The following is a 24007-nucleotide window of genomic DNA, read 5'->3' as shown; positions in this document are numbered from 1 at the left end:
TTAGTGAGGGTGGGTAGGTCCCTGGGGGGTGGCTTTGTACAGAGTTAACAGGCGCTATCTCACAGGACCCAGTGAAACAGGAAGCGTGTGTAAGTCGATTGAGGCAGCCAACCTTAGACTGGGGCCCCACTGCCGGCTGCGGACACTGGCACAGTGTGTGACACACACACACACACACACACACACACACACACACACACACACAGACATACAGTCGTATAACTATATCTTTTTGGGGACCGCTCACATGCTCACATGCTCATGTAGGGTAAACATATCCTTATGGGGACCACTCATTCATTTCAATGGGAAAAATGCTAACGCTAACCATGACAACCTTAACCCCTACCCTGCCCTAACCATAACCATAAGTAACCAAACAAAATACAAGAATTTTTGCATTTTTAGTTTTTTCATAGCAGTCACCGATTTTTATAAAATAGAGTTTTCCTTTATGGGGACCAGGAAACTGGTCCCCATAAGGGAAAAAAACGGATATTTATCACGTTATGGGGACATTGTGTCCCCATAAGGATAGGTAAACCCGCTTGCACACACACACACACACACACATACACATGCAGTCGTATAACCATATTTTTTTGGGGACCGCTCACACACACACACACACACACACACACACACACACATACACATGCAGTCGTATAACCATATCTTTCTGGGCACCGCTCACATGCTTACATGCACACACACACACACACATATGTAGCGATGCCATCTTTCCTCACAAACTGAGGAAGGTGTATACTCTCAACCTGCAATCAGTAGCTCATTATGGGGTGAGGTGTGTTTGGGGTCATTTGTGACATGCTGCGGGCAGCCAGGTTCCTGTATGACACAGTGTCATTTGGGGTCATGGAGCTATACTCCAGAATTGTCCTCAGCGACTAATCCTCTGTTTCAGTGATTTTCAAATGGGTCGCAATCCAGAAGCGGGTCATGAGACCATTTTCATTGCTTTGTGGAGGGCTTTGTTTAAAAAAAAAAATATATCCCCCCCCCCCCCCCCCGTTGGATATTTTTATTGCTGTCACACCCCATCTAGTCAAAAACTTATCATCTCCCACACAGATCAACTACTTTTATCATGAATCTGGTTCGTGGCTCACTGACCAAAGAATACTGTGGGTGCTGAGCCTAAACCTGTGGAGATCCTCTGCTCAATGCTGTCAGTCTTTCACCTCCTGCAATGGAAATATTTAGAAAATGTATGTTCTTCAGCAAACAGCGTCCCAGCATGGCAATGTTTGAACACACAGTTATCATGCATTTGGAATAAGCTTTGAAAATCTAAAGCGATCACAGCTTATTCTTAACTGACAATAAACCTAATAATGAATACGGTTAAAAACATATTTCTAAATGATAAAGCATGAATATACGAAGCCTTTGAAGGAAAGGTAGCTGAACAAAAAGGAAAAGCAAGAAAATGAGCCTTATTTACCAATGTAATTTATCACAATGTGAGTGGTCTAGTGGCCCCCAAGACAAGGACGACAGCTATGGCATCCAAAGAGACAGAGGAGATGCCCAGAGACCAAACTCTGCCCATACCCCTGTAAACACAAGAGGCCCAGCAGCCACGGGAAGCATGTGAGCTGCGGACAGCAGCTACAAGACACCGGATGCTGGCACCAAACCCCCCCTGCGTGACAGTGACAGCTCCCGGGCTGCGGCTCGCTGCAGGAGGAAATCTCCTGACAGATCAGCGAGCTGCAGCAGTGAAAACGCCGGGCCCTCGCAGACCACAAGGTTCTGAGAAGCTGACACGTGGGCTGCCCCCCCCCCCCCAACCCCCTCACCCCCCGGCACTGGGTGAGAAAATTGTCTCACAATAGAGGCAAACACAAGTTGCAATTGAAAAATGGCTTCTTGTGCAACAGGAATATGATCCATTTTGGTGAACTGTTCAGAGTAGAGCGAGGAACTCCTCTAGTGTACAACGTGAATATTGTATCCCTGGTCAATTCTTATGACCTCAAAGGTCTTTAGAAGTGAACAGGTGAAGGAAGCACCTTTAGAGATATTCTACTTTGATGCAGGATCACATTAAGAAGAGAAATATCATCTCAGAATGCGTGACCTCTTCTTCTACCTTCAAATGTTCTTCACAGACAACACCTTGGTGGTGTAACATCTATAGATCATGTGTTCTCCACAAGTCCATGCCATTTTTGGGTAAATGTAGTCATCACAGAGACACTTTACTTAAAAAAAATGAGGAATACACAAATTTGTACATTTTCACTTGATAACAACAAATAGATATTTGCTGATAGTGACATGTAAAGAAATAACCAGGTCAAATTCAACATCGAAAAATAAATCACGGTTATTTGCACGGAAAATATTCCATTTTAAAGACTCATAATGAAGTGCTTTACAGATTTGATAAAACTGGTTTTCATATCAGCAAGTTATGTTGATTAATTATAAATGCAAGAAAACATTTACATTTCATTTCACTTGTATGACTTCGCTTTGCATCTCTCTTTTTGGCACTTTTTTTTTTACGACAGAAAAACAGCAAAACAAAGGCTACGAGATACACACCACGGACCCGGCGTGACGAAGTAGCATTAGTCACTCTTAAATCCATCCTCACGTCTGGTGAGAAGAGCCAACGCTCATTTATGGAGGCGTAGAAGCTCGGCAATAACCACCAGAGCACCTTTTGTTGGCTCTGGGAACTCACAGCTTTTCTATCTGGACATTCCCCTCAGTGTCCTTTCCCAGTGTTTCAGCTACAGTCTTTGTGCCCCAAGCGATATCCTTAGTCCGTCGGTGCGGTGATCTTCAGGTGGAAGACAGTAACGGTCTGAGGTGATACAGCTACCAAGGCTTCCAGGGTCCGGGTGGGCTGGTAGTCAGGCTTCCTCCGCAGTGGCATCTATTCCAGCGTAGGTGAAGTTCTCAAACAGCGCCATGTTGACGTACGCCTGTATGGAGACAGTCAGGGCTCTTGGGTAATTTCTAAGCCGTTCCAGGTCAGCAGCTAGCAGATGCTCTGCTTTTGGAGAGACTGAAACAAACCCAGACATGGGTTAGGGTCTGTGGCTTACCTTTCTGGCCTCCTGCATTCTGTTGAGCTGCACGGAAATCTGGGTGAAAGGGGGTCTCTCATAGGGCCGATCCCTCCAGCACTGTCTCATTAGCTCATACCTGCAGATGCGACAAGATTTCACATGTTATATAACAGCAAGGGGCAGAGTGTGGCTCAGTGGGCTAAACCTGTGTGCCGTAATCACAAGGTCGCCGGTTCAGCCTCAGCATGTCTGCGGATCCTTGAACAAGACCCTTAACCCCCAGCTCCCTGGGCACCGCTACAGGTAGCTGCCCTTCATGGACAGCTTACTCTATGAAGAGCAAGTTGAGGGAGGTGAAAAGACAATTTCCCCATGGGGATCAATAAAGCATTGATTATTATTATTATCATCATTATTACTTGGGGGGGTGTGGTTCAGTGGAATAGGCCTCTGTGCCTATGATCATAAGGCTGCTGGTTTGAATCTCATGCTTGGCAAAATAGTGACATGGTCAGCGAGCCCCTGAAAAAGGCCTCTACCCAGCCCCCCCCTACCAAAAAATGGCTAATCTCACAATCAGACCCCAAACTTCACTCTCACTTGTACTGTATGTATGCCTGTGTGTCTCAGAGGAGAGCAGGATACAGGAGGCGTGAGAAGAAGCATTCTAATGTATCTATACTCCAATGTATCTATACTCCAACATGCTGCTGCTAGGCTTATAACAAGGTCCAGTAGATGCTTACAACTCACCACCATTTCATTTTCTTTACACTGGCTTCATGCTAAAATCCTGCGTTTAACGTACAGAGCCCTGCATGGCCAGGCTCCGGGAATATGTCACAGACACACTGTCACTGCGAGCCGGTCCCTTGGGTCTTCAGCTCAGGGGCTATTAACGGTTCCTCGAACACATTTAAAGACCCAGGGTGACCTTTGCAGTTGCTGCATCCAGACTTTGCAATGATCTTCCAGTATCCCTGTGGTCTTAAGTTTATAAGTCTAAATGTCTGCTGGAAACGAGTTGTTTTTAAACTCGCCTTTGGCTAGCATGTAGCATTAGTGTGTTACTCACACCTATGTGAACCCCAGTGCCTCAGTACAGGCAAATCCCTGGGGATCTTTATTTTCATGATGCCTTGAGACACTGCCCTTTGTTTTTATTGGTATTAGACTCATTTCTATACATTTATTTATGTACCAGTTTTAAAATGAAAAGCACACTGTGACCCTGTGTCTACGAAAGGTGCTTTATAAATAAACTTTACTTACTTACTGTACTCATACTTGTATAACTGGCAAATAAATCATTTCCTTTCATATATTGAGACTGTCAAAGGTCCTTCTGCCCAGTGAGGGTGCTTTTCCACTGCACCAGGTACTTTCCCTTCTGCATTGACATCTGGTCGAGTACCAGTACTGAAAGTTCCAGTAAAGTGCCAAACCAACTGGAGTAATTTTTTGGTACTTTGGGGTGGGATTTGAAATGCTTTTTTTTGGTCAATTGGTTATGCAAATAGCCTGCTTCTGTAACAGAAATATACGGCATTGTTGAAAAAAGTTACGAACTCAAAAAACAACAATAAACTAAAACAATAAATAAAAAGTAGTAATAATGGATGCATGGACAAATGAAGAGATCCAAGCTTTTATTGTGATCTGGTTGAAAGAACAGATACATCAAGATCTAAATGGCATGACAAGAAATAAATTAATTATTTTGTATAATATATTAGGGCAGCACAGCATTGGAAAGTGATTTAGTTTTAATAAATACTGGGGTTTTTATAAAGCAAAAAAGTTTCTCAGAAACCCATCTAGGAGTGATTTAAACAGCAAGGATGAAACTGATTATGAGTGTCTCAGAGAACGCATGCAGCGCTCATGCAAAAGCAGCAGACTTTTAACTGATTTTTAAACGTACACTCGATAACCCTGAAAAGGTTTCAGCTTGCGAGCTACTTATAAATGACCAAGTCAAAATGATCTACCTACTATAAAAATGCAAAAACATATTTAGGCCTATGTATAAAAAATATGGAGTATTTTTTATTATTATTTATAATACGAATAATAATAATAATAATAATAATAATAGTAATTATAATAATAATTATTATTATTCTTATTATTTCCCTTTGGGATAAATAAAGTATTTTTGAATTGAACTGGGATTTTAGTTCCTTCACCTTTCTATTTCTCAGCTCGCTTTTTGGAAGGAAGTTAATGTCGTAGTTTTTATGAACAGTCCGAAAATGCCGCTCCACATTTCCCTTCTTCGGAATAGCAACAGTAGACTGGCAGATGAGGCAAACATACTTCGAATTTGACATGGTGAAAAAATGGAAGTGGTAGGATTTTAGCTTCTTACTTGGTCCAGCTCCCCCATTTATTTTTATACCATTTCTTAAGTTTAGTAGAAATAAATTGGAGGCTAACTAGGGGACTCGGTACCTTGCTAGAAATTTGCAGCAGCTGGCGTGTTTGAACGCGTCACGCATCCTCTATTTTTTTGCCATACGATCTACCCACACGAACTTTGCGATCGACCAGTGGATTGCGATCGACGTATTGGGCACCCTGGTTTTAAATAGTATGGTGCCTGGTGCAGTGGAAAACTTCACTATCGCTGATCTTTAGTGCGAGTACTTACACTCCGTGTGAGTACTTATACTTGGCTTGTTGTGAGTACTTACACTTCATCATCGCAGTTCTTGGGCTGCTCCATCCTGTAGCCCTGAGGCAACTTTTCGTAAAGTTCAGCGCAGGTCATCCCACAATATGGGGTCCCTCCTGGGGGAGACAGGATACACTTCAGTATCAGGACCTTCATCTCTGCATGTTGTATAAACAGTCTCAGTGGGTTTGCGACACAACCCAAAAATGGATAATGAACAAGGCAGTGGGGTTTTATGGTGGCTGAATGTGTGGGCTTGATAAATAGATAAACCTTAAATTAAATTAAGGTTGAGGGTTAGTCTTTTAAGCATTAGGGTTGACCCTGCCATATACCTTTGATAAAGTTCCATCCATCCATTCATCCATCCATCCATTTTCTATACTCGCTTGTCCAGTGCTGGGTTACTAGAGTCTGAAGGCTGTACCATAAGCTACGAACCCAAGGCAGGGAGTAACCCAGCACGGGGTACTAACCGATTGCAGGGTACACACACACACACATTCACACACTTTCACACCTACGGACAATTTGGTAACTCCAATTCACCTTAGCACTTTTCTGAACAGGGGCGGAAACGAGAATACTCAGAATGAATCCCACAACCACCTGGGGAGAACAGATTCCACACACAACTGAATTTCTTCATAGCTACATGGCAAAAAAATAACTGACCTAGTCTGGATGATGGTATCTGTTTGGCAATAAGAGCAGTAAAAACACCTACTTCAGTATTAATTTTCATTAAATCTAACCTTAATTACCAGACAGATAACCATTATTCCTGACTGCAGGCACAGTTATGAAATTTCCTTATCAGAGATGTTTCTACATCTTCCCACAGGGCCTATCTGGTTGCCTGTGGTACTAGATCTGTGGTAGTAAGTGAGATCAGAGCTCCTCTAATAAGTCAACAGCTGTAGTTGACATGATTAAGATCTGCTACCTCAGGAGATAAAAAAGCCAATAAACTTCAACAAGCATTAATTATCTGTTTAGCTTACTGTTCATTTACCTAAACTTACAATCTCCCAAAGAAGCACGCCAAAGGACCACCTGAAATAAAGGAAGGGAAAATGTTTAGCAACAATGTGCTTAAATGAACTCCTGAAGCATACTGCACAGGTGTCAGAGCACAGCTGCTTTAAGGATCTTCCTGTTAGGGGAATTAAAATTTCATGCGTGTTATTTTCTTTTTTGGATTAAATTAACACTGGAAGAAGACATGAACACCCCTTTGCCCAGAACCCATAAGATACTTCTTGGTTGCTGGTAAAATCAGCTGCAAAGCACATTTTAGTTCTCTGTTAAGTAAACAGTAAGTAACGGTCAGCCGCTTGTGGCTTTAGGTTATCTCTGCACCAGTTCTCTGTGGTGTGCAAGATGTACCACTCTCTGGTTCTGTAAGACAGGCCCAACTGCAGCCCTATAATTCATAGAAGCACAAACTTCATGGTGGCCAAGCCTCCGGTTTCCTTTTCATTTCCAATTTAGGCACAGAGTGTTCTTTGGCGCATAAAAATAGTGGCGCCAGTCACTATGTTTTGCTTTTACGTCCTGGTAATGTTATCTGTGCCCTACATGCAATTATCAGCAGGACAACACTACCCGTGCCACGACCAGCTTGCTGAACTGTGTGAAACTGGCACTGCAAAAACATGCTGATTTGCCTTTGATTGGTAGGATATAAACCGAGACCCGTGTGATTGAAAATGCACACCGATCCCAAGTTAAAAGCGTCTTGTTGAAGGTGCACGACTTACACGTCACTCTTGGTGGTGTAGACGCTGTAATTCAATGATTCGATTGCCATCCATCGTACAGGTAACCTTCCCTGAAAGAAAAAAATGAGGAATGTAAAAAGAAATTGTTTGACTAATCTTTATAGTACGACCATAGCAATAAAAAGTCAGAAATAGCAAATATATCCATCCATCCATCCATCCATCCATTAACTACCACTTGTCCGGGGTTTGGGTCGCAGGGGTAGCAGCTTCAGGAGAGATACCCAGACCTCCCTCTCCCCAGGTACCTCTACCAGCTCCTCAGGGAGGACGCCGAGGCATTCCCAGGCCAGCCGAGAGATATAATCCCTCCAGCGAGTCCTGGGTCTGCCCCGGGGTCTCCTCCCTGTAGGACATGCATGGAAAACCTCTCCGGGTAGCCGCCCAGGAGGCATCCGCACCAGGTGTCCAAACCACCTCAACTGGCTCCTTTCGACGTGGAGAAGCAGCGGTTCTACTCTGAGGCCCTCCCGGATATCCGAACTTCTCACCCTATCCCTAAGGGTGAGCCCAGACACCCTGCGGAGAAACCTCATTTCGGCCGCCTGTATTCGCGATCTCGTTCTTTCGGTCATTACCCATAGCTCATGACCATAGGTGAGGGTAGGGACGAAGATGGACCAATAGATCGAGAGCTTTGCTTTCCGGCTCAGTTCTTTCTTAGCCACGACGAACCGGTTAAGCGCCTGGAAAACTGTAGACGCCGTGCCGATTGGTCAGTCCTGTCTTTAGAGGGCAATCCACCTGTTTCCAGCTGTATATCCATACCCTTCTAACCTGAATATGAGATTTGATCATAGTGCCTAATAAAAAGACTGAAAAGTGACAGATATGATGGAAGAACATAATAAACCCAAAGGTCTGGTCCTGGTGTGACTCTGATCCTCAGCCAGAAGAATGGTTTTTTTCAGAAGGCAGAAAAGTTGAGCAGGAACTGGAGCCAGAGGTACTAACCCCAGACTGCTGAGTAAAACCAACCAGACCACCCATGCAGACCACCCAGTACACTTCATGTACAACTGTATTAAGGGAAATCAATAATAAGAGATGTTCTTGTAAGTCATTCTGCCAGACCACCAGAGGTGGAGACTTCAGGTCCAGAGAATACAAATCCAGACCAAGATTTTGTTTCAACCAACCAGTTGAGTATAAAGAGTCACAGTCACAGAGTACTCAACTAATTGATTGAAACAAATGGATTTGTACTCTCTGGACCTGAAATCTCCACCACTGCAGACCACCACACCTAGAATCCACAAACTAGTGACTGGTGGCAATGGTCTTTATAAAATCTGCATTCATTTCCCATCAAATGGTGAAGGTTATATTGTAATATAAAATCGTGAAAAGAAATGAATGTTGTTTTTAATAATATGATTGAGTTTGCGCTTAACAGGAAGTATACATGACTGAGATTAAAATAAGTACATTAATGTGGGAATCATAGACAGAAAGCAATTACAAGTAATATATATGGGTAGTGAAGAGGTACAGAAAGTTTTCAAACATTGTCTCAGGTGAGCATCCATTCATCCATCCATCCTTAGCATCAACGCCTGTGTTTTCTGAGTAAAGTCACCCTCCAAACTCATAACATCACATCTGCAACGAAATCCATTCTAGCTCAGGATGGCATCTAGCTGGTCTGGCGACACCCACCATGGTCTTCTTCACGTACACCTCCTCTCCCCTGGACAGCCCAAAATCAGCGATCTTAGCCATGAGGTTCTCTCCCACCAGCACGTTCCTGGCCGCCAAATCTCTGTGAATAAACTGGACAGATGGGCAAATGGAACATCACTGACTGTGACCAGATCCCCTTCTTAATGTAGTTTTACCATTCTCTTGTATTTTTAATATATTTGATCAATTCACTGATAACTGTGAATCAAGTTTTCTGTTAGGAGGAGAAAAGAGCAATTATTTAATAATCAAGAATTTCCTTCCTTTAGTTAGAGTATTAATAGAAAAAGCCGAAACAAAGCTTACAAGGTAAACCTCAGTCACTTCTCCACCTGGCCACCAGAGGGAGCTGAGGGAAAACTTCAGATTTTCTCACTCAAGCTCACCTGCTTACAAGTTAATTAAATAATTAGTAGTTAAAGATGCACCAGGCTCTGCGTGTGTTGCTCGTTATTCAGGCTAATGGGCAAAGTGTTTGGCGCCCCAGGACGCTGCACGAACGTTGTGGTTTTTAGTGGTTTTCGGGTTTAGTCTCTTTTGAGGATCTTGTTTCTTGGGTGAAATTTTGCTGTGTGACCTGTTAAAACAATTTCTGTACAATTTGAGTGAACAGAAGTTTTACTTTTACTGTGCCTCTTCAGATTCAGTTTCTATTATGCAACTGGGTTCTTTCTCAACTTCACTGGAAGAAGAGATTATCCAGGAAACCTTGTGACAATTTCTCAAGTTATATGTATTAAGTTTACCGTTTTGGGAAATAAAGCAAAGAAATATTTTTTGCATACTGTGAATAAAATCTTTTAACTTAATCAAAAATTGTGAAATGGTTTAATAAGTATTATTTTTCCCCTCTAAAATTGTTTTTGACTTTTGCTTTTTTAATTATGATTTGCTTGCTTATCAACAGAAGTGAGTACACGGCAGGCTTGGCGATCTACCAACGAGCCAACACAGCAGTGCTTAAAGGTACGGCACACTCAAGACTCCTGCAAAGTCAGACAAGCCAAGACTGGAAAACTGTTGATGCTTCGGACCCCATAAAGCACCTGGGAGCAGCCCAGTATTTGGCAGGACCACTCCTGGGCCGTTTAATGCTAATCCGCTTCTTAAAGTCATGATGTTTGAATCATATGACAGTTTCAGACCATTTCTGGGCTCAAGTTGGGTACAAGCCAATATTCCGCAGCGTTGTGTGCCTCAGTGTTCTAATTGATCTAAAACAAAAAAATCTAAAAAATTGACCTTATATCGCTTTCCATGCGACCAGAAAGCGAAGAGGAAGTGGCTATGCGAACTAAACAGCCATTTTTCGCAATTTTTTCATGTTTAGTACTAGGGGTATAATGGGAAACAAAATTCAAGGTTTCAGTACAACAAGGAAAACACAATTTATTCTGAGCTAATTCATTATTAATACCACAAACACAATTTGGAAAAGTTGTAAAGCAAAGACATGTTGACATGTCTGAATAACATGGGATGCTTATTTGCACATTGTAGATAATAAATATATATATATATATATAATTGAAAATATAACATCATAAGATATATGATATATAACATCATTAAGATGAACTAAATCCAGGTGATATCATCTCAAACGAGTCAGCATGCTGGTGTGTCTGCAGCAGCAGTATATTCCAGTTTGGTATAACAGAGTCGAGAGACAGTCGTGGTTTTATCAGCTACTCTCTCTCCAGTGTTGGTGTAATTTATTGAAAAACCACAATGTTCCCAAACCGCCAGTTACGACTGACTGTAACCAGAATTAGTCATAACCTCACAGGCACAATTAGCATAATGTTTCACATGTTGAACATCTACTTGTGAATTTAGGTTCTGCCCGTGTTAAGCAATGTTTTCAATCATTTCATTGTGCGTACCGAGCGTGTCCCGATGCACAGATCATCCCTCCCTGGAGAACAGCTCAAACTCTGTTTGAATTAATGGAACTTAGCTCTCCTTTCACCCTTAACAATGCCTTGCTGAAGTTATGGTAAGTAATGTTAGCAGTTCCACCATTATGGTACAGTTTTACATCATGCATTACATCAGACATAACAAGCAAATGGGGGCCGAGGACTAACAGACGATTGGCCGTACAGGACGTACCTGTTTGTCACTGAGGTAATGCATGCCGGTGGCCACGTCGACGGCAAACTGCAGCAACTGCTGCGAGGTCAATGTGGATGCTGTGCAGTGCTCCTTGGCGAAGGCGGGGTCTGTCTCGAGGACTCTGCTCTTTCTCAAAAAGTCCAGCAGATTCCCGTAGGGTGCGTATTCAATGGCGATGTAGAGATACCCTAAAAGCATGAAGCTCACGTCAGATTCTGTGCAGGAATTAATTACATTATTAAAATGCTTCTTCCCTACAGAAGAAATTTAAAACTACAAAGGTCAACATCACTTCTTGTGTTTATAACTTTTGTGTATAGGACAAATGAGTCTTGTAAACTCCTAAACGTGGTAGCCTTAACACATTTTGAGAGCTTTGTAGTCATTCTCATTTAACTTAGTTACTCAGGATTAAGACTAAGGTTAAGGCTGTTTCTGAGGTCCCCTCCCAGGGCGGGGGCAAAGGTCAGGCCACTCACCGCGGTTCTCGCAGGCCCCGATCAGGTTTATGATGTTGGGGTGCTGGCCCAGCTTGCAGAGAACCTCCAATTCACCCGCAAAATCTCTATGGTCATTCTCTGACGCAAACTCTACAAGGTAAGAGGTATCGTACAGCAATTAGAAAGAGCAACCTATCAATGATTTTTTAAACAAATAAAAAATTACTTATTTCGCACTTGTATCCAATGATGAGCTTTCCACCTACACGTATGCCTTGACACTATAGCTATTCATGTGCACTTTTGTTCGCTTAATGGACTCATTGGGTGAATCTCAATATCTCAATGAACTTGGGGCTCAATGACTCATATGATTGGTCTCATTTGGCATGGATGCAACCAATGTATCCTTGATATTTGGGGTGGACTGTAACCAATATCCAGGGAGTTTTTACCACTTGTGCTCATGTACTTGTGTTCTTAGTATTTGAACAGGTCTTCGGCAATGGAAGATGACATAAAACGGGAACACGAGAAGTACGATTGAGTATGAATATTGAGATTCACCCGTTGCGTCTTACCCTTCAGCATTTTAATGGCCGCGCTCATCTTGCTGCCGTCCTTCTTGATCATGGCTTTTATGACCTGCCCGAAATTGCCCTCCCCGATGACATCCTCGAACTTGATGTCCTCCCACTCTAGGATGGGGTAGGTCAGCGGTTCTGGTTGCGGCTTGGGCCGGCGGGTCAACGTCAGTGTCCCAGAGTTGAACTGCAGAATGGTCTCCTCTCCCTGCATGACCAACCGTTGGGAACACTTACTTACTCACGCTTGGTCTTCCACCATTATGTGTCTATGCACCAGAATGCTAAAAAACACATGTACCGTTAAGAATCATGTTAAAATTAAATAGCTACATTGTTGAGTTTTCTTTAGACTGGATCCCTGGTATGTAAATAACAGCAGTATTAAAACAGCCCTAGCTTGACCTTGAGGGCAGTGGTGGTCATTACCACCTTGCCACCCATGCCTTTGTCTGGGGCCCTTGAGATTCTGACACAGTCACTACACTGAATATTAAATAAACATGTTTCTTATTTACGAGACGCTGAAGCAGTGTGTCCTGTTAACCAGCTAGTTAGCTGCGATCTTCTGACTCTACTCACTAGCTATTTATTTAGTTTTTGAATCATCTGAGGGGGGCAGAGGGCCCTAAAGTGAGTTTTTGAATTAGGCTCTTGAAGCAACAATCCCACCCCTGTGTAAGACAGAAGTGCTGCTTACGGATCCAGACTGGTAGGTGAAGGTTTTGCGCCGACTGAACACGAGCTTCCGTATGCAGAAGAGTCCCAGCAGGGCCACCAGGATGGTCACGCAGGTGACTGTCACGGAGCCCACGACGGCCACCAGGAGCTGGTAGTCGTCCTTCCCTGGCCGTCCTCCCACACCCTGCATAGTTGGGGGGAAGCTGGGTGAGCCTGCGGCACAAGAACAACAATGTCATTAATGGACGGTCCAAGAAACAGAACAAAAGTGTGCGCATATACACCCTTGTGCAAACTAACTGAAGCAAGTTGTCACACAGACATGCATGCAGTGGACTGGGACCTGATGCTTTGCACAGCCAAAAGGGCAGAGAGTACGCTGAGTGGATGGACAGAGGAGGCACTGTGCCCACAGACCGGCAGATCTGCTCGGATGGGGTTTAGAGCTGGGTGGCATGGCTGTGTTTCATCCATCCATGTATGTCTCAAGTGAATGTCCTGGGGTTTGGGCGTCTGCCCACGTCATCATGGGGTTCTCTGGTTTCCCCCCACAGTCCAAAATCATGCTGAGGTTAAACTGGAGTTGCCAAATTCCCCATAGGCATGAATCGTGTGTTTGCCCTGCAATGAACTGCGTGACCCATCCTGCAATAATCTCATATATTTCTAATCAATCCACCGGGTCCTAATTCCAGACCCAAGGTGAAAAATATGAATTAATGTGACTGTGATGCCCATCTTAACTGTAGTCAGTCTGTCTGCATATAGACGTGACAACTTGTTTCAATTAATTTGCACAAGGGTGTAGTTCTGGATATGGTTCTTCGATTGAAGGTGATCCTCACCATCCCCGTATGTTGATGTCAGGACAAATTTGCTCCACTCGCCCAGCACCTTGGAGACGGCTCGCACCCGGAACTGGTAGAGCGTGCTGCTGTTGAGCTCCATCACGTGCTTGATGGTCTTGTTGCCATCGTCCGTATCCACCCACGGGATCAGACTCTCCTGGCCCACAGGGAGGTATTCAATAATGTACTTGATGATGCCGCCGTTGGGGTCCTCCGGTGGCTGCCATTTTAGCAGAACAGTGGTGCTGGAGATGGGGGTGGCTTGCACATTCCTGGGGGGTGATGGTCCTGGGGAGGGACAAACCATCTATGTCAGTGTTTCCCAACCCAGTCCTTGTAGACCCACATATGGTCCACATTTTTGCTCCTTCCCAGCTCCTGGTCAAAAACATGGACTGTCTGTGGTGCCCCAAAGATTGAGAAACACTGATCTATGTTGCTTTTGCAAAATACATGCTTAACACCATTTTGACTTGTGTTCCTCATATAACATTCGCTTCTTTGACTCCAAATATAGTTTGATTTTCAAAAGCAACTGTTATGTGAGGCAGCTTGGAACTTAGCATGTTGATGTAATCTGTCACCTTCCAGGACGTGACGAAAGTGAAAATGAATAAGAATGTCGAACGCTGTATGTTGGTTGGAGGGACTGAAGGAAATGAGTGCCCTCTGCAGGCTGAAAAGGTGAAAGTTACCAAGGCTGTTGAGTCGGATGGAGAGGGGTTTCGAGGCTGGACCAAAGCTGCCACAGTTGACCAGTCTGACGATAACTTGGTAGTCCCGGTAGTACTCCAGGTTGTAGAACTTGGTGGAGTGCACGTTAAGCAGGGTGTGCTCATTGGCCAGCTTTACATCCTGGGGTCCGTAGAGCTCGACCAAAAAGCCAGTGGCCACGTCAGAGCTTCTGGGAGATGACCAGCGGACTGTGACGTTATGGCCCTCCTGTGAGCTGGAATCGATCTCCGGCCTCACTGTGGGTTCTATCAACGCGTGATGCTCAGTCAGACAGGCATTGCTACACAAACCTGTCCTGATCTCCAGGTTTCATTCACGAGATTTCATTTTAGCTTCATAAATATTTATGGATTTCAAAACATGGTGAATGGTAATTGGCAGGCTTAACACCCCCCCCCCCGGTGTCCCCCCCCCACCCCCCGCCCATCCCGGATTAGGTTCCAGCCCCCCCGACTTTGACCAGGAAAACTGGTTAGAAGATGAATACATGAAAACAGGGTGAAGCATTCTGTGTACTCGCCTGGGCAGTCCGTTTCCATGACCGCTTCAGGTCCCGGAGGACCTTCTCCTCCCTCCCCAGGTCGCGTGAGCTGGAGCTTAACGAAGTACCTGGTGGACGGCTTCAGGTTCATTAAAGTGATGGGCTCCATGCCATAAACTGAAAGAAGATGGGGTAGAAGGTCACCACCCAGAGAGATTGGCGTGTATGTTCATATGTCAAGGATTCAAGATGAGATAATGTGGCATTTATAATTTTTACACATATACTGTGCTCAGAAACACCCAACTTCCATTACTTTTGTGTGTGATTTGGTTTCTTTTGTCTAACTATGATGGAACTACCTATGATGGAAGACCAAGAAACTTCAGCTTCCATTGGTTTGTAGAGGAGCTTGGTGGAGACAATTGGCCCATCGCCTTTGTAAGTGACCACAGGATTGACAATCAGCTGTTTGCTCCTCTTTTCCAATAGTTTTGGAGGCGTCAGGGGACAGGGAGGCTCTGGTGGGAAACAAAACAAATGCTAAAATGGCTACAGTAAACAAACAACCCTGTCAAGTCAAGTAAAGTAAACAAACAGCCCCAAGTCAAGATGGGCATTAGAGCACACTCTTCAAATCACTGGTGTTAATTAATGCAGGTGTTTAAACAGCTTTCAATTTGCTTCTATTTGGCATTAGTACAGTACAGGTATATAGAAATCTTTGGTTTCTGAAGATGCAACGTCGCTATTCTAAGAGACACACATGTACATGTCAGAGCAAAGCCTGGGGACAAAGGGCTGGGTCACCCATTTATCCAGCAACTCCTGATGCAAGTTTTGGGGTTATTTTAATATACAGCCTTTAGCTTATTTCAAAACTTCTTAGTGAAGGAAAGAGCTGTGAGGGCTCATGCAAAAGTACGTTTGAAAAAAAGGATTCAGGTGACCTTACCTTTGACGGTCAGGTTGAATTTGCGACTGTCCTGCCCCCCATTGGTGGCAACACGACATTCCCAAACCCCCCCATGCTCCAAGGATAGATGTGGAATCTCAAATTGGGCCGTGCTCTTGTTGGAATCCATCGTCGTATGGGAGGCCTGAGTGTTCATCAGACAGGGGTGTTTACATCAAAAATGCCGCCGCATGGAATATCGATCCCCCCTGCCATTGGAGCTATCCCAACTAATAATGCCACACAAGATCCCCTCTGACCTTCAGAATGGTGCCGTCCATTTTGCGGAGCTCGATGCTGGTGTGGCTTGGCAAGGGGGTGCCCTTGGCAGAGCACAGGATCTTCGGGCTGGAATTGCGGTTCCACTCGAGACTGCTCTCCATGTCCAGGATCTGGGGTGCATGGTCTGCCACAAGAACATGAGGAACCGAGGGTCAGGAGGTTGCCGTTGGCTGACTGTAGGTGGATTTATAATGATCCCATACCTCCAAGATTCATATTTACCTGATTTCTCGCAGTTGCGTCCCCGCCAGCCGGCAGGACACTGGCACCCGCTGAATCGGTCACAGACTCCGTTGTTCTTGCACCTGCAGTGTAACTTGCAACCAGCGCCATACGTGTCTTTGCCACAAGCTGCCGGATTGGGGAGGCACATTTAGAGTAGGGGGAGTGCTCCCTCTACTAGTGGCATTTCCATCGACATAGTCTATGTGTACTTTGAATATGCAAACTGTAAAAGTAACGAAATACTTAGATACCACAAAAAAAACTTGCAAGTCTCACAACGTTTGCTAGAGGTGGTTTTGTGGTGGGTTGAAAAGGAATGGAAACCAATAGAGACAAAAGTTGCAAATTGGTAGATACGTAGGACATGATAATTAGTTCTTCTAAACCTACTAACTCGTACATAGTCTGCTCCATGTCGAATTACGAGACATAGATCTTAATCTTGCAGGATTAAAAATCACACAAGTTATTTGCATGACATGCATTAATGGAAACATAACACATTCATGGCCTTCTCATTTTATGGAAAATCTGCTTATGCTTTGTGCAAAACTTTAACAAAATGCCAGAAACAGAACAAAAAAAATCTCACGTCTGGTGCAATGAGCTCCATGCCACCCGCTGGCACAGGTGCAGCCAAAAGGATCAGAGAGGCAGAAGGTCAATCCTTTGCAGTTCTGCTCTGACTGGCAGGATTCCTGGCAGTTCTGGCTGAACATTCCCTCTCTGCAAGCTTAAGGAAAATGAGAAAACCAGCATAGCCAACAGGAGTGTTTTACAGCGGAGAAAGAAATAATACCCACGTGTATATCAGCAGTCTATAAATCTGTATAGGTTCACGGGAGAATAAATCAAGAAAATGTTGCAGAGTCCCCAAGCTGCATTTCTGGTGATTTTTGATGTGCAGCAGAAGCTTCTACGCGTTTGATATATAGAGTCTTGAAACATTAATCATCAAAATTATGTTACTTCACTTTGCATTTATTCTTTCTTAAAAATGCAAACGGCATTTGAAACCCTCAAACCTCAAAAACAAACAAAATCATTTAGAAGCTTAACAAAAACTACTTAAATTACACATTGGCTCAAATTACTTTTATCTATGTGCGGCAATTGTGATTTCAATGATTTTGAAATAGAGAAAATCCCTGTCTTAACTCTAGGTCAACCTGTGAATTTACAGAATATATTCAGCCACAAATATTCTGACTTTAATCTCAGAATTCTGAGATTAAAGTCAGAATTCAAATTATATTTTCATGGTGGCCCTAATCCTCTTCCATACATTTTTGTGTCTGAAACTATGCATATAATTTATTGTGCATGCGCAAGATCAGTTAGTAATCGGAAATACATGACACTGATCGGCCGATCACCAATCAGGCTGAAAATCAGCCCATTCTGATCGCTGGCCGATCAATCGGTGCATCCCTAGAATATTCATGCAAACCACTTTTCCAGTACAAGGAGCTTATCCCAGGAAACAGCCTGGACCAGATGCCAGTTTAACACCAGGCACACGGACAAATTATGGGCAGTTGAGAGTTTTTTGGAAAGCCACATGACATGACTTGAACTCCCAACCCTGAGAGCCTAAGCAAACAGAGCTACCCACTGATCCACTGTCACAATCAATCTGCGCTCAAATTTAAGAAAATAAATGCTTTTGCATTCTTTTTATACGTTCCGGCTTTGGTCCGACAAGCCTGACCTGGAGGTGTTGCCTCACCGGTTTCACAGTGTGTTCCCATGAAGCCTGGTGGACAGATGCAGACACCCTCGATGTCATGACAAACGCCTCCGTTCAGGCAGTTGGGACAGTCCTGGTCACAATTACGACCCCACTTCTTATCTCTGCATGCTGGTGAATGCAAACACACATGTTGTTGGCTGTATGGAAATGCAGCAGGTTTCAGCTTGGACATGGAGAACGGTGGCCATACCTCTAACGATAAGCCTCATGTAAGTGCCATACAGGGGGCTGTCTCCCATGTAGTTGGCACTGTAGACGCCTTCATGGCCTTTCGTCAGTCCCTCTATAAGCAAGGTGGCCGTGTTGTTCGTAAACTCAGTCCAGTGTGTAGTATAGTAAAAGTTTCCTGCGGGACCCCAGAACACGTGAACAGCCAGTGAGACAGACTGTCTTTATATGAACAAAATATATCTTTAAACTAGGGCTGTCAATCAATTTTTTAAAATTAACTACTTAATCGCACATTTTACAATGAATTAATCACGATTAATCGCAATTAAAACTTTTTTTTTTTTTTACTTCTTAAGGCTAAAGCTTGTTATAATGCATATTTAAATGTAAAAATCAATCACAAAATCAATGCAGAATAATCACAAAGGATGTATATTTCAGATATAACAACGTAGTAGCTCATGAATAACAGCAGTACAAAAAAAATGTCTCATACGATCATTTATATGGTTTACATGGTTGCCACACAATATATGGTGCGATGACATTGTTTATTGCTTTAATTGCGTCAATTTATTTTAACGAGTTAAGTATTTTAAATTAATTGTAATGATTAACGTGTTTATTTTGACAGCCCTACTTAAAACACAGAATATGTTCTTTACATTTATTTGAAAAGCAGAGTCAGACAGTCAATGAAGCAATTTAGCGCCTTGCTCAGTAAATCTGGAAAATTGATCATTCTTGATGATTTCAGATGGTGACTCACCATTATATTTCCATGTCACATCTCTCTTTTGGGGGGCTAGAACACGCATGACCAGATTGACTGTATCTCCAGGGCTGGCTGTTACTGTAAGCTGACTTGGATGAAATTGTTCTTGCACAAAGAAAATCAAAAAAACAAATTGTTATAAGAAATATGTATAATACAGTTAGCAAAATTACTTACAATACATACACTATATTGCCAAATGTATTGGGACACCTGCCTTTACACACACGTGAACTTTAATGACATCGCATTCTTAATACATAGGCTTTAATATGGAGTTGGCTCACCCATTGCAGCTATAACAGCTTCAACTCTTCTGGGAAGGCTGTCCACAAGGTTTAGGAGTGTGTTTATGAGAATTTTTGATAGGGATGCATGATATGAAAAATTTAAACTGATACCTGATAATTAAGTCCTTGTCATGTCTGATTCCAATACCGATAACCAATATGTTCATATGATTATATTTACTATAATTTTCATATAACCTGCAGTTTGTGCATCCAGGAGACTAGAAAATCTAAGATGCACTGATGAAACTGACATTTTAGAGCATTTGTGAGGTCAGGCACTGATGTAGGATGAAAAGGCCTGGCTCGCTCTAATTTATCCCAAATGTGTTCCATCAGGTTGAGGTCAGGGCTCTGTGCAGACCAGTCAAGTTCCTCCACACCAGATGTGCCCATCCATGTCCATATGGACCTTGCTTTGTGCACTGGTGCGCAGTCATGTTGGAACAGGAAGGGGCCATCCCCAAACTGTTCCCACAAAACTGGGAGCATGAAATTGCCCAAGATGGCTTCAAATGCTACAGCATTAAGAGTTCCTTTCACTGGAACTAAGGGGCCAAGCCCAACCCCTGAAAAACAACCCCACACCATAATCCCCCCTCCAACGAACTTTACACTTGGCACAATGCAGTCAGGCGAGTAACGTTCTCTTGGCAACCGCCAAACCCAGAGTCATCCATCGGATTTCCAGACAGAGAAGCGTGATTCGTCACTCCAGAGGACACGTCTCCACTGCTCTAGAGTCCAGTGGCGAATGGACTTATTGCACAGGTGGCATCCTATCACGGTACCACGCTTGAACTCACCGAGCTCCTGAGAGCGACCCATTCTTTCGCAGATGTTTGTAGAAGCAGTCTGCATGCCTAGGTGCTTAATTTTATACAGCTGTGGCTATGGATGTGATTGTAACACCTGAATTCAATGATTTGGAGGGGTGTCCCAGCACTTTTGGCAATGTAGTGTATGTACAACTAAATTAGAACATTAATATAAACAGAGTTAGATAGTTCAGTTCCAGAAAGTATATCTAGTTGGTTGAAACAAAATCATAGTCTCTATTCTTAATTTCTGGGCATCCTATGTACATCTAGTTATACAGTAAATGTAACATTTACCAAAGTAAATGGCACAAAAAGCAGTATATTATTCAACAAAAAAAAAACAGACTTAATTGGTAAATCACACTCAGTTACAACATGCTGGAAATTCACCAAGCTCTATAGTCCTGCTAGCATGTTCACCAACGGTGTGTTTAAACTTTACCCCCATGAATTATCTATTAATATATACCGCATTACTACAAGACAAGAGAAATTTAACAAAGCAAGAAAATAAGTGTCTGAATGTAAGTAATTGTGCTAAATTAACTCTTCCATTCCCAGAATGCTTCTCTCTAACCAGGAAGTTATGGCCATATAGGGAGAGGATTGGTGCAATAAATGAGCATCTGTCTACATATCCATCTTCCATATCACTTATTGTGCATGGCAGTGATTCTCAATTTTTTTGACAATGGTCAAGGGGTGGGGGGGGGCAGGGTGTGACAAAATTCGTCAACCGAAAACTAAACTGATTGGTCATGATAAAATCTGTCAGGTGGTGGGGGTGACATAAAATAAACTCGTAACCATTCTGAATCATTTGAAGACCCTGAAGACCCCCCAGGTGTCAACAACCCATGGTTCTTGAACTTCTGCTGTATAGGATGGGGTCTGGCATCTATCCTAACAAGTACTGGGCAGACGGCCGGGGAACGCCCCAATCCGGACTCCAACACACAGCTGTGCATTATGTGACGTTATTTTTGAACTGTGGGAGCAGCAGTGCAAACATGGAGAAAACTCCATACACACAAGGCTGGGGGCTCTATCACGAATGAAACTGCACTGCTGAATTACTTAGTTTTACCAAATCTTGTGTCAGATGTCATCACATCATTCAGGGTACAAGTATGGTACCTTTCTCAAAGTTGCTGATGAGTGTGACGGTTGTGAGCCACTTCTGGTCCTTCTGAGCGATGCAGTAGAAGATGCCTTGCTTGTTCAAGTTGTGGAACTCGTTTACTTTGATCTCCTGCGGACGGGACCGCTCTGTTTTATATGTGGGCAGCGAAGTCAGCTGGACGATGCTGTTGTCCCTTTTAATTTGAAGCTCGACCAGCTCAGGGTCACGCTCTCCTGATATGCAGGTCAGGAAGAATTTTGAGACTGAGGAAGCTCCTGTATTGGATATTAATGTCAAGTCCATAACTGCACCTGTAGGGAATACATAACACACAATGGTGAGGCTATTACGTTCACATTCATTTTACCTTATTAGATCATGTTTATTACATTTTTGAAACAGAAACCAAGTGAAAAAAAAATCTAAAGGAAAAAAAAACATCTTATGTGATCGTCCCACAGCCACAGTCCTTCAAAGAATTGAATCCTGAAATTACTGGAGCTTAAATGCTGAATCAGACATCCTACCTTAGGGTGAGTTTCCCGAAGCCTTCTTAATGCTACGTTGTTCATAAGTTCTATGTTAACAAATATTACCTACAAACAACATAGTGTTAAGATGGCTTTGGGAGACTGACAGTTAATCATACTGATTTTGGGTAGGGGGAAAGGGGGGGGGCATTCTGTGTGTGAAATTGACCGGGAGGGTGGTGTTGATGGTAAAAGTTGTCGACAGGGTGGGGGAGAGGGGAGAAGATCTGTAGTCACACTCCTGTGTAAGTTTGTTATTAAGTCTGTGGCCAGATTTCTGGAACGCTGCACATCATTCCCGGGGGGGGGGGGGGGGGCCCTCAGCAGAATCTCACCTAGGGTGCCAGAACACCCAGGGCCCCCCCTGCCACTAAGGGATGTTCGGATCGATACTGACATATTGATTCTTTCTACCTGAATGTTTCATTTTGAAAATCGATTTTAGCGTTAAAATATAATTTTTCTTAACCTAGTAATTTAAATTCTTATATTATAGCTCTCAAGCACATAATCTGCTACCAGGCAGGGTTGCCCATAAGGTGGGGAAAGAGGAAGATCTTCAGGGGCTCAGAAACTAGCAAATAGGAAAATCGAACAACCCATTTGATAGCACTTGCCCTCCTCAGTCAGCAAATTTTATCATCAGGGCCAGGCTAGTACCGAATATCGGTATTGGCGATAAAAACCTTAGTATTGAATCGAATCAGATCAAAAACAAAATCAGTGGCATTGACTCCCCCTATTGACCACATGCATACAAAATGGGCAAATTAACATAAATGCTGGTGGAAACCCAGACTGCACTGAGAGAGTGCCAACTCCAAACTGGCAAAGCAGAGGCAGGATTCGAACCCCAAAACCTGTATGTGTGAGACAACAGCACACCCACCGAGCCATCTGGAATGGAATTTGAGTATTTTGAACATGTATTTCCACAATAAGTTCTATTTAACAACCGCCCCCCCCCACCTCACCATGGCCCCTGCCAAAAAATTTAGAAAAACAAAGGACCTGAAAAGGAGAACTTGAAGATGGCACCACGTTATATGTCCAGTATACAGGCTACAGTTTATGAATAGTATTTAGATATAATAGTATTTAGTCCTGGGCGATATTAACCAGTTTTACTTATTCTAAAACGCATATTTCAGTTCTTAGTGGAAATTCCATAAACAAAATTTCAGCGGGTTAATTAAACAGCAAACCTAAAAAGGTGGTGGCAGGAATATCCAATTTCATTTACGGAGTGTTCGGCTAGCGACGCGTACGCCGCCCAGTTGCTACAGTAGTTTTTGTACATATTAAGACCCATCCTGACAGACATGTAAAGAGTGGGGGCTAAATAACAAATAATAATAATAATAATAAAACACGTACATTTACATTATAAGACAAAAAAAGTAATTAAATAAGACAAAATAACGTTATACTGGAATTTCCACAAGAGTTACTGCTTTTATATTTATCAAATAGCCAAACACATTTATTAACGTGTAGTATGAAAAATGCAAATTTTAACACAGTTTTTCAGATCTCCTTTACGTTATTGCAATATACCAAATAACTGCACGGTATAAATGATTTATGGAGCTAAACAGTCAACGTTTTACGTTTCAAATCGCTGGTTCATCAAGGAACCCTTAAATACAGACAAAACTAAAGATAAAAAATAATATATATTTTGCCATACCTGATCCTGAAATGCAGAATAAGAAATAAATCAGGCCGGTCATAATTTAAATGTTTGAAGCGTGTCCGTCGAATTAGTGACAATGGCCCGCGCTGTTTTTCTGTCAGAAATATTCACTTTCCAGCGTACAGTCCTCGCATGCACAGTAGTTTAGCCCGTTGATGCGCATTTCTCTTTATTCCTCTTAATTTGGGGGCTTCGCTTCTTCTGGACTTTCTTCTTCGGGACGCAAAAAAAGTTGCGATGGGGAGAGCTACTATTCCGCTACCTTGCACTCAGTGAGCTGATTATTGTGGGTGGGAAGGGAAGGGAAA

The 24007-nt window shown here is 43.1% G+C and overlaps 1 protein-coding gene across 2 annotated transcripts; it reads right to left on the bottom strand.

Annotated features, from left to right (window-relative positions):
- Positions 1–2192: 2192 nt before the first annotated feature.
- On the bottom strand, positions 2193–24007 carry tie1 (tyrosine kinase with immunoglobulin-like and EGF-like domains 1). 2 transcript variants are annotated; one of them, XM_023794703.2, is made up of 23 exons: positions 23694–24007; positions 21488–21784; positions 19234–19344; positions 18484–18639; positions 18270–18401; positions 17133–17273; positions 16538–16666; positions 16294–16439; positions 16034–16178; positions 15441–15599; positions 15118–15255; positions 14558–14842; positions 13860–14150; positions 13034–13227; positions 12331–12541; positions 11789–11899; positions 11307–11497; positions 9168–9281; positions 7488–7558; positions 6740–6780; positions 5744–5840; positions 3084–3183; positions 2193–2960 (listed from the first exon to the last, which is right to left on the bottom strand). In XM_023794703.2, exons 1-23 carry the CDS (start codon positions 23734–23736, stop codon positions 2889–2891), a joined length of 3375 nt encoding a protein of 1124 aa, XP_023650471.1. In that variant the 5' UTR covers positions 23737–24007; the 3' UTR covers positions 2193–2888. The 2 variants fall into 2 exon arrangements, with proteins under 2 accessions (XP_023650471.1, XP_023650472.1); XM_023794704.2 differs by lacking the exons at positions 21488–21784; positions 23694–24007 and adding an exon at positions 20336–20380.

The sequence above is a fragment of the Paramormyrops kingsleyae genome, chromosome 15 (genome assembly GCF_048594095.1).
Source record: "Paramormyrops kingsleyae isolate MSU_618 chromosome 15, PKINGS_0.4, whole genome shotgun sequence".
In the NCBI taxonomy this organism is placed as follows: domain Eukaryota; kingdom Metazoa; phylum Chordata; class Actinopteri; order Osteoglossiformes; family Mormyridae; genus Paramormyrops; species Paramormyrops kingsleyae.
Note: the sequence above shows the minus strand (reverse complement) of the source record. Positions and strands in the feature narration are given on the sequence as shown.